The sequence below is a fragment of the Macrosteles quadrilineatus genome, unplaced genomic scaffold (genome assembly GCF_028750875.1).
Source record: "Macrosteles quadrilineatus isolate MER2022 unplaced genomic scaffold, UCM_ALF_1.0 Scaffold_153__1_contigs__length_253293, whole genome shotgun sequence".
NCBI lineage: Eukaryota > Metazoa > Arthropoda > Insecta > Hemiptera > Cicadellidae > Macrosteles > Macrosteles quadrilineatus.
The window spans coordinates 236,574-247,662 of NW_026542746.1; the positions used below are offsets into that span (position 1 = coordinate 236,574).

General features: G+C 34.8%; 1 protein-coding gene across 1 annotated transcript in view; it reads right to left on the reverse strand.

The window, feature by feature from the left end:
• The window catches only part of LOC128982178 (protein Wnt-5b-like), a 59,383-nt gene extending 48,999 nt beyond the window's left edge, over window positions 1–10,384 (reverse strand). Inside the window, exons 1-2 of the mRNA XM_054401236.1 lie at window positions 10,328–10,384; window positions 9,489–9,603 (exon numbers count right to left, since the gene is read on the reverse strand). Of these exons, the coding sequence (XP_054257211.1) occupies window positions 9,489–9,603; window positions 10,328–10,384 (172 nt within the window). The remainder of the gene's footprint in view (window positions 1–9,488; window positions 9,604–10,327) is intronic.
• Between the last annotated feature and the right edge of the window lie 705 nt (window positions 10,385–11,089).

Sequence of the window (11,089 nt, forward strand, 5' to 3'; positions counted from 1 at the left end):
TAATACTTTTTTAATACTTTTCAATGAAATGGCGACCATACAAAGTAGGTATTTTAAGCCGGGTATGAATGGAGATGAGTGGCGCGATCTTGTAGTCTTGTTAGTGACTAAGGCCGACATATTCCTTTTAGACACACATAGTGCTACCAACAAGATAGCCAAACCGATCGGCAAAAACGATGAGTAACTAGTATACTGCCTCAGAGAATATTGGTTATATTATTTTAATTGCGGTTATTATAGAGATTGATACATTAGGTTGCGGGCAAATAGCCTGAGGATCGAGCAAATTAGAAATTAAAGTTTAGTTTACACAGGAACTGGATGGTTATCTAACTGTACTTGAATTATGTGTAAATAGCTTCAAGGTATCCAATCAATGGTGGGGGTTTTAATTATGTACCCCCATTTATAACAAAAAGGTTACAAATAATGAAATGATCGTAAGGAATTAATCTTTAAAAAATACCAATGGTTGAACAATAAATAGTTTAATTCCTTGTAAAGTCTTGCTAGAATGGGAAAATAGTCATACAGTAGACTAAGGCCTCAAATTTTTACTTAATTAGCACTATAATCTTTCATTACAAAAAACTGATGCATTTTTCTATTTGGATGGCAGAAAAATGTAAATATCTGGATGAAATACATTTCAAATTGTATATTTTAAACTTAAGACAATTACCCATCTAATAAGTGTGCTGTTTGAAAATCCTTTCGAAATAAATATACAATCCCAATGAACAAACAACAAAGAAGTCAACAATAACGTAAACAAATGATTTTCCTAGATGGTATGATTCCATGGTTCAAGAAGCCTTTTGAACCTTTCTCCTTCTTCCGGAACGAGTCATTGAACTAGCGGAGAAAAATATAAACTTTAAAATGCATTTGATAGCCATCATTCAAAATATCCACTACACTTTTGGATGTGCCAACGCATTCAACATAATAGAAGATCTAGAAATATGTATATCGCTATAGTCATCCACCCCTCCCTACAAAGCCTTTATAAAGTAAGTGATTTGTTGGTGCCATAAGCGTTAAGGCAGCCATAAACAAGACTTGGTGGCTGCCATTGGTGACTGGGAACAATAGACGATCAGAGTGGCAAAGTCTACTAACACCAGATAGTGTACTACCTACAGATCTTGACTGTGAACCATAAATAGTAGTAGTTGTTCATGATAGTCCCGACAGCCAAAAGAAAATTTCACAAGAATGCGAGGTGAAAAGCACGGGAAACACTGTGAAAGGTAAAGAGAAGAAAAAGATAATTGCTTCAGTACATCACACAAGAGCCTTCTATCAACAGTTTCAAGAACCTGCTAAAAACATTTAATTCAAGCGGCCTACTACAGTGTTGATGAAATATATGTCTAGGCCATGTGCATTCCTGAAGAGGAAATGAATCCATACCTATATTAATATCAAGAAAAGTATAAAAAACCTGACGACCACGTCGCTGATGCGATACCAGTGGGAATGCTCCAAGTATCCAATTACCCGCGTATTTTTAATAGTGTAATTGCGTATTTTGGCAGACCATCGGTGAATAATTGAGGTATCTATGCTAAGAAGTCTCTAAGAATAACTGCTAGGGTGGATAGCTCAAGTGCAATAAACTATACTGAATAGAATTGTTTTAAAAGAATTAGTGTTAAAGGTTAGTGGCTGATTTAGTTTATAGGAATGCAGACTTAAAAGGGACGGAGAAGAAAATGCGTCTAATTACACTATAAGACAATCGGCAAAGAAGCAGTTGCATAACATCTGGAAGGTATATTGGCTCTCAACCTTGGTGCTATAAGACATCAAAAGTGGGGTTGATGTTGTAAAAAATAGTCCCAAAAGCTAAGTTGAAATACAATTCACGCAAGAATGCGTATAAAGGAACGAAAACGTTCGCAAGAGCAAGAGGAAAAAACAAAAACTTTGATGTAAGTTGAAGCATCGGTCCAAGCTTGAAGAATCACAGATGGATCTTTTCTGAATTTCATGACATAAATAGATTTACAATGAAGCTAACTAACTCAATTTGGAGTTAACATCGGTTTCCAGCGTTGGTGTAGAGATAGAAAACAATAAATTAAACGTGAAAACCGTCTTATCAACTGAGATTTTTAACTTACTAGAATGCAGAGTTAAAAGAGGGTATTGAATAGGAGTAAAAGACAATATTAAAAAAGTAAAAATAGAAAGGTATTGATGTATTGACGTGAATAGACCATCGGTGAAGCAAAGCTCTACACTGGAAGAAAGTTTTCGATAAGTAAACGAAAGGAATAAAAGAGGCGGGTTTTTTTCAAGAGATCTTTAAACATGAGTCCTGTATCATGCCATAAATATACTCGTAGGATAGAAAAGAGGGGAAAACAAAGTACAGTAAATGGTTTGTTGAAGAGATGTAAAATGCATCCATCTTCCTTCATATAATATTTAGATTATAAAATAATCGAAGACTCATTTTATGTTGAAGACTATTAGAAAAACATGAATGAAAGTAATTCAGGAACGAAGAACTGATCTACCGTTCGTTCAGGTACAGAGCAATGCTAAAGGATTATTTGATTGGTTTGATAAACCTACAGAACATGGGGATGTTATCAAATTTGTAGATTCGAAAAATCCGTATTCATGACTTGATTGCACTTCATCAGCAGAGTAAGTCAAATGTATTCATAAAATCAAGGCAGTAAATATTTCATTTCATATCGGACGAGTGCTGAGACAATTTTGTACAAAAGAACGAAAGGCAAAGGGGTATAAATACATTATAGTCATGTTTAAGGCCTTATACAGGAGTCTATTGCAGGGTCTTTATTAAGATAGATTATTTAAAATCCTAACATTCTGACTATTTAAAGAGGAGCCATAACCAACTTCATTATCCTTTGGCTAATTATCTTTTGCCAGAATAAATCTTTTAGAAGTTTCTGATGAATCTTCTGTGTTCAGTTAGAGCTCTGCTATATAAATTTCTTTACAAATCTACAGTATACAGTTTTCAATCATCCAGTTACTGTTCTACAAATTTGTTCATTTCACGGTTTTATATAACCGTAATTTTAACTATTATTTGTGTGTGTGTGTGTGTGTTTTAGTACCATTAGAAATCTTTTAAAGATTGTTTGTATTTCCAGAACTAGTCCAGTTACTATCTAACGAATATTTATTTACAGTAATAGCACAGAAAACGTACTACTATAACCCAGAATGCCAACCGCATGGTAAAAAGCATTAAGCGGTTTGAGAGAGCTTTGCCTGTCAATCCGTAGGCAGCGCACCCAGCGTTGCTATGCTATTGCTTTTTACCATGCGGTTGGCATTCTGGGTTATAGTAGTACGTTTTCTGTGGTAATAGTTGATCTCTCAACAATTATGGTCATCTGGGACCAGCATCCCTCTTGTTACCGAACCAGCATATATCAAATTCGGAAACAGCACTCCTTCAGCCACTTACCCAGATAATATGTTATAATTTTCAATACATATAAAAAAAAAACTTACATCATAAAACTGTACTTCGTTCACAATTATTAAAGACGGTTTGAGGGGAAGTTCCCCCACTATTTCTTTGTGTTTTAATGTATGTTGCTTAATCAGCTGTTGAGCTATAATTTTAAAGGTAAGTGGAGGGGTTAGATTTCTTCCCCTAAAACCGCCTAAATATAGTCAACAAAGTATAACACGGCAACTGGTTTATCAAATTGCAACCCATATAGTCGATATTTAAATGGTAATGCACGAGCCTGATATCTACACCATCAGAAGCATAGTGCATACATTGGTGTGCCCTTAAGCTGACTTGTTCACTTCACTTTCCCTTCTTATCAGTTCACGACTCCCCCTCCCCCTCTTATCAGATGCTGTATAGTACTCATTATAGATGCTGCCAAGATGTTTCAACTGATAGTCTCTTTGCGGGAAATTGATTTCGTATTGGTTCTAAATCCGCTAATGCTAGGGTCGCCTTGTGCAAGAGATCAATTGCTTTAAGCCATTCGCTGTAAAATAAGTGGAATATTGTTTTTTTGTTATTTTGCAATGTTGGTTTTCTATTTTATCTCAATGATGTGATTTACTCGTTTACGTAATATTTTTAACATTATTTCCTATACTGGTGTGAGCATAATAGAACTTTAAATTGCATTCTGAGATCGAAATGAGGATACTATGGTGAATTTTCAAGACTAGATTCATATTTGATTTGGATTGAACACAGTAAGCTTACGAATAGATGATTTTGTAGCTATTGGGTTGAAAACATCAGTTTGTAAATTAATGAAATTTTTTACCTATTATTAAATAGCCTCTTGAGTTTCTAATAAGGTCTGATGATGACTGGGCAAAATGAATCGCCATTGTAACATATTGTATGTATATACACCTGGTTAATATGTACAGTAAGTGTAGATCGAAAAGTATTGGCAGATGTATTATATCCGTGAAATGGTTTTTGAAATGTTCTTTTCAAATTTGATTTATGATTAGACACATTTTTATCAATTTTCCCTCTTCCACGAAAAAGGAAAAGTCCACTGACAACCATAGTTTACTTTTTTACAACCAATCCTCTTTTGTACGTATTTACCAAAGGAAACTCATGCTATTTTGCTTTGACGATATTCTAATACCTTTTACAATATTCTGCTGAATTAGGTCAAAAGTTAACGTACCAACTTTAAACTAAGCGCATTCCTACCGCTGACGTTATATGATTGGATAGCCTATATCATTAACCACTTGGCAAGAAACTATGTACTAGTATATCATTACTTCTAAAGCCTTAGAGAGGTGTGGCATTAAAGTAGGTATTAGTCAAATGAAACCATGCTTGACACACATAATAGCGTCTTCTTCTTCTCAATCTGTTATGTTAAAGCGTGTGATTTATTGTGAACTTTCTCCTTCATACTTGTGTTAAAATGCAAATTTACTACAAGAATATTCAGGTTTTTGTGACCTTTGCAACAACGTAACATTTACCATTTATTCGTAAATTTATGTCTGTTGCATTTGTACGATTAATGATTCGATTAAAAGGGGCGTCAAAGAAACGCATTGATATAAATTAAACAAGCTCTAAATTAACTACCATAAGGCAACGAACTAGTTTTTTTTTTATTTCAACAATACGACTAGGATTCAAAGTCACTGGTAAATATACAGGGTGAGTTTTAAATGAGTTCCCCCCCTACTTTTTTCTACATTTCTTAAGATATCAACTCCGGACCACGTCAGATCATTGTAGAGTAGTAAGTACTTTATTTTGACTGGGTATAAATTTTTGGCCGCCATCTTGGATCCGTCATATTGGATACAAAGTTTGTTTTCTAATGTAAAGGTAGGGTTGTGACCCATTGTTTCAAACTAGAATTTTACGCTGAATACGATGCTGCAATTCGTTTTTAAAAATCTTGATCCGTTCTAAAGTTATGAGAACTTTTTATAACATTATTTTTAGCCCATTTTAACATTGTGCTTGTAGAAACTAAGAACATAATCGCAAAATAGTGCTAGATAAAGATAAGTATACACCACATAATATACTTAAATCTTTGTTTTATTACTCTGAGGTAGTACAGTATAATTATTAGTCCAATGGCAAATACACATACATTTATAACTCCAAATTCGATCACTCTTGGCATTAAACTAGCAGCCTCCACACTTAAATACTATTTTACTCAATGCAAGCATGAAATAGAAAAATTGAAAACGTGAGATCCAACTATTAAGTCACTTTTTGTAATTGCTGTTTAAGTGAGTCTCAAACAGTGAATAAGACAATGGGGTGGTTGAAAAATTATACATGTAGATGAGTGTGACTCATCGGTGGATCATTGTTATGTATGCCTAGATGTAATGTCGTACGAGTGTTAACAGCTAACAAAGAGAATCCTAACAAAGAACTAGGGCTACAGCAATTGATGTACTACTTACTAAACATGTATCGTTGGTATAATATTAAGTGTGTTATCTTTTAAAATTTATTGATAGTTTATGTTAATCATATTTCATGTGAAATCGTATGAGTTTTACTGTTTTGAAAAAAAACTGAAATTTTAAAATAAATTAACAGTCACTTGATTTTTACTAAGACTTACCAATGGTACCAATCCAGGCTAAAGAAAATTGGTATTAGTACACAACCTTCCTAATCACTGCGTATTTATTTTAAAAAGTAAACTGATGACTACAATTGTAAAACTTGACAATAAAACATATAACATTTTAGAACTTTTGTTTGCAATTTTAAAATACATAACTGTAAATTATACTAGCTCCCTTATAGGCTTGTCGTCCTTAATGATTAGTCTAAGGCCAATTTGACAATTCGATGTAAACTAGTTATTTAATGCCAACGTTATTGACTTTAAAACTATTTTAACCAAGGAAAACTAACTATTTGTAAACGTTTGCTTGACATCAGAACTATTTTACCATTAAAGAGTCAAATCCATAATATAAAATTGACTCCTAAAAACATAAACACTTAAACAAAATTTTAAACAAATAAATATACAGTATCCAAAGTCAATGACATCCCTTAATGGCTTTATAAAAATTTTATATATATATACACAACATCGTTCTAAACGTTAAACACATAACATGTAACCTAATTAAAACCAAGCCATATCACAAACACCACGATTCGTTCAGTCCTGCTGAATCATTAAGACTACAATAGACTTCTTAAAATAACAGTTTATCTTTCTTCCACAATTACTAATCCTCTTTCTTTGAAGTATCGAAATGAACATTTAAAACAAGCCATCTTGCCTCTTTGATCCGCGACTTAGCCTCTGGCTGCGATTTAAACAGTCCACTATAAATGCTAATGCCACGTCAAGTGTCAATTGGTAACTAGAATGGTTACACTTAGCAGCTGGTTTGCATTTCTGCATTTGCATAACTTATGTTCGATTTATTTGGGCAGTAATGCCAATTAGAATGGCAAAGTGTGTGGCTTTACTGATTGTGTTGAGTATATGTTGGTTTATGAAGAGGTTGGGGTAAATGAGGGTTGAAAATTTGAACATCGTAACTGGGTTGGAACTTGGAACAGATAATAATTTCTTTTGATCTATTTCAATAACTTTTTTAACCTGAAAATCTGAAAAAATAGATACGAACAGGAGAAATACTTTAAGATGGATCGAAACTGGACCCAGCTGTCCACTGTCCTTGATAGTTGTTTTTTTTATTGGTTTTGGATAAAGAAAAATTGATCTTTGGTCTTAGCTACCAGCTACCCAGGTCATATAACTCCTTTCTACACTCACTAATTAAGCTTATAAATAGGCGTTGCTGCATTTCCGATATTTATACTTCAATTGCAATCCTAGAGCTATAGTTTCATCTGGTGGATGTATTGGCATGGATTTTTAGTTCGGTTAATTTCAATGGCATCTTTTTAGGTTTGGGGATTGTTTTTTTACGAGTGACATCAAAATGTGTATATTCACCAATATCTAAGTGCGGAAATTTAAATTGGATATTGCAGGTACACTCCTCATCTTATTCTCAATTCTTGGGTTTGTATTATAGTACCTCTTGTCCGTTTACGTTTGCTTGAGTACACTATAGTCGATTACATGTTTTCTCCTAATTTATTGTGAATTTTCAATTTTGTTTGACAAGATAGGACAAGAAATAAATACTTTCATTGTGTGTCATAATTTTTAAGTTAATCAACAGAAACACATTTTATTTTCCTACAGCTACCTGGAAAAGGTACCTTCCTTGCACTAATTATAGTAGTGTAGGAAAAATATAATGTGTAACGGGAGTGCAAAGTGCCTTTGCTGCACTCGAGTCGCCTGGGGCTAGTGCGTAATCATTTCTCTCATGTACAGCAAAGTGCCACTTCGCACACTAGTTACACAAATAACTATTTCAATATACCATGGAAATGTCTCCACCTGATTCAAAAATTTTGAGAAGTCAGTTTAATCCATAGTGCTTCTGAAAGATCTACAACAGGTCTCATATTCATTTTTCATCAATAATAGACGACGAAAAGGTCGCACTATACGACAATCATCCAAACCACAATTATTCCAATCCATCATCGCCAGTTTTAATCTTGTAATCCCTGGTAGGCGTACAGTTATATTATTATCATGTAACCATATGTTCACGAGTTTTTTGTCCCGTAGAATATCCTACTGCACCAGCCGCTGCACAAAGCCAAAGAATCTCAACCACATTCTTCAAACTCGGGGACAACATATTTCTCCATAACGGTGTCGTTGGGAATACTCTGAGCGAGAGGCTATTGGGAATCGTGCAAGTCTAAGGGTAAGAATGGTGTGAATACCTTTTAAAGTAAACTAGGAATAGGTCTAGTGGTCTAGTGTTCTTTAGCTCCCAGTTAAAGTACACAGGCATTTATGGTATACCATCTGTAGAAAGTCCGATATATATTTTTCGACTTTCGGAATCGCCAAAGCCTCTCAAAAGATTTTTACAATTTTGGTCTTGATTGCTCAGAAAATAAAAAAATTTGGAAGAAGCTCTTGTTATTTAAGTGTTTTTACCTTACCATTACTTTGAGGCAGCAACACGCATAGAAGAGTTTTAAGCTTAATATAAACGCAAGATGCGTACAAAATTTAGTAAGATTATCTGTTTTGATTTGTTACTTACTAAGATCACCTGTTTTTAAACAGGGCATTTTTTAAAGCCAATATAAAAGCTGGGTTCAGGATTCAACCGTCGCAACCGGCGACTTTTGTTGTGGTTACAGTGACTTTTTACTGCTAGTCAAGCACTAATCATCTGCTTAGGAATACCGAATAAGATTGATGAATAAATGCTAGTAGTAAAGTTAAGTTGGGTTGTGTACGAGTATTTTGAAAATAATCTGATTATTTTACTACATGGATCGCGAACAAGGAAAAGTTAGTAACAAGTCGAATTTATAAGACGACCATAATAAGCTGAAATATGAAGCCACCAGCTACAATAAAATAGTAACTGATCATAGGCTGGTATAGTGGGTTGAGTACAATACTCGAAGACTATCTTGGGACCCAGGTTCAAATCCCACCAATGACAAATGGGTTTTTTACATTTGATAATGTCACGACCCAAAATAATATTATCAGTAGACCGACTTATTTACATCAAAAAATTGATAAGGTCTCTAAAGTAAAAATATCTTCCCTTACTTTTAAAAAAATATCTCAACTTGAAGCCATACAACTATCATTCTGTATACTAATTAGGACAGGGCAATGATAAGGCAGTAAATAATTACTATAAAGCACCTTACAATCCCAAAAAGTTGTTTCTACTCGATCAAGATTCGTCTAGCATGTGCGGAATCCCTGAGTTATCGATCAAGCCGAAGACAGTCCATAGGTGTAGATACTCTGATAGCAAAGAAGCTTATAAATCATCAAGACAAGTATCTGGAAGTGAGTGGTTTAAGATCAATTAACAGGCTTTATCTTTACCCACACGCACCTTCTTACCTCTCTGTCTTTCTGTTTTCTCAGTTCCTCTCTCTTCACGTTGCGAAATCTTGCAGATCTGACCTCGATCAAAGAAGGTAGGAGTTACCAGCTGTTTAAGCTTGAGGAGGTTCCTCTTAAGGGATTTTAGAAGAAAAGTACTTAGTTAAGAAGACGAAAGGGAATGATCAGGTGAAATAAGGTTTTTGAAATTCTTCTTCGAACTGACCATTATCTTATGACTTTAGTGAATGGTCATGACCACAGAAACTGCTGGTCTTGCAAAGGTGATAAAAAAACATAAGGCACTCATTTCTACACTTTTTACTCATTTTAGCTTGAAATACTTAACCAAGTGTGCACTGCTACCTTAAGAAATTATTACTGATAAGTGTATCGTCCCAACATATCCTCTTTCTCTTGAACTCCTAATATAGTGGAAATTGTCTTCGGTGATGACCGAATTGGAATACAGTCCAATAATCAATATCATGGTCATCTCCCTCAACCAAATCGACGAAAAAGAAATAGTCTATTGTACCTTCCCCTTTATGTGAACTAATCTTCGTCAATAGTACCCTGCCTGTCTACCATCATTGAACAAACGACGAAGTCGACATAGAAAACATTCGTTTAAGTCTGTGCTGGCATAGTCCAATCACACTGGTCATAATGTAACACAATTTAAATTCACTACCTCCCTTCCACGCGATGAGGATACAAAATACAATAAAGCCTGGACGTAATTAACTTCCGCGAAATAAAACGAAGTACAGACCGGGGGAAATGATCGACACGGTGACCTAAATTAGCGTTGATCATCTCCTGGAGCCCGAGGCCAGGAAACTACAATCACGGACCTTCCGCAGCTCCCGACACGGGTGAAAACAGCCGTTCTGGAGAGATTTACCTCCCATCATGGCTGCCTACATGTGTTCCAATCAGGGTACAAGGTTATTTAGGAGGTACAACTTAATTTAATGGTAGATCCAAGACCTAGTAGGACCCACCATAATGAGTGAATTGATACAATGCCAAATACTTGAATGGAATAAGATTGAGAATCGTGTGGATATTTGTCATTGACTTAAGAACGCCACAAGAAATAGCAAGGATGCATTACTAAATTTCCAACCATCAAGAAAAGTTAGGTATAGTTTCCAAATAAAAAGCCACGGACTTTTCTCAGAATCAGAATCGAAGCGGTGAACTTGTGATTTCGTGACACATCTAATATCTAATATCACTCACACCACAGAAAACGTACTGTATAGTAGTACGTTTTCTGTGCTCACACCCAGATATAAAAGTGTATATGTTAGGATATGATAGATTATATATTGTAAACATTGACGAATATGTCGATTGAATGTTGAATATCGACACATACTGTACCGTATGAAAAAAAATTTGTTTCAAAAGTAGTTCTAAAGCTTTATCCAGTTTTATAATAAACGACTACCCACTTACTATAGTTCAATTGAACAACTGTCTGAAAGGGGGCTGTTCTGTTCTGTTCTTCGTGACGTTCCAATCCAGAGAGCTGAGACCCTACTGGACTGAGGCTGTTTTAGGACTTAGTCCTCTTCAGCCAAAAAGGGGGCTCTGTAGTAACACACTAC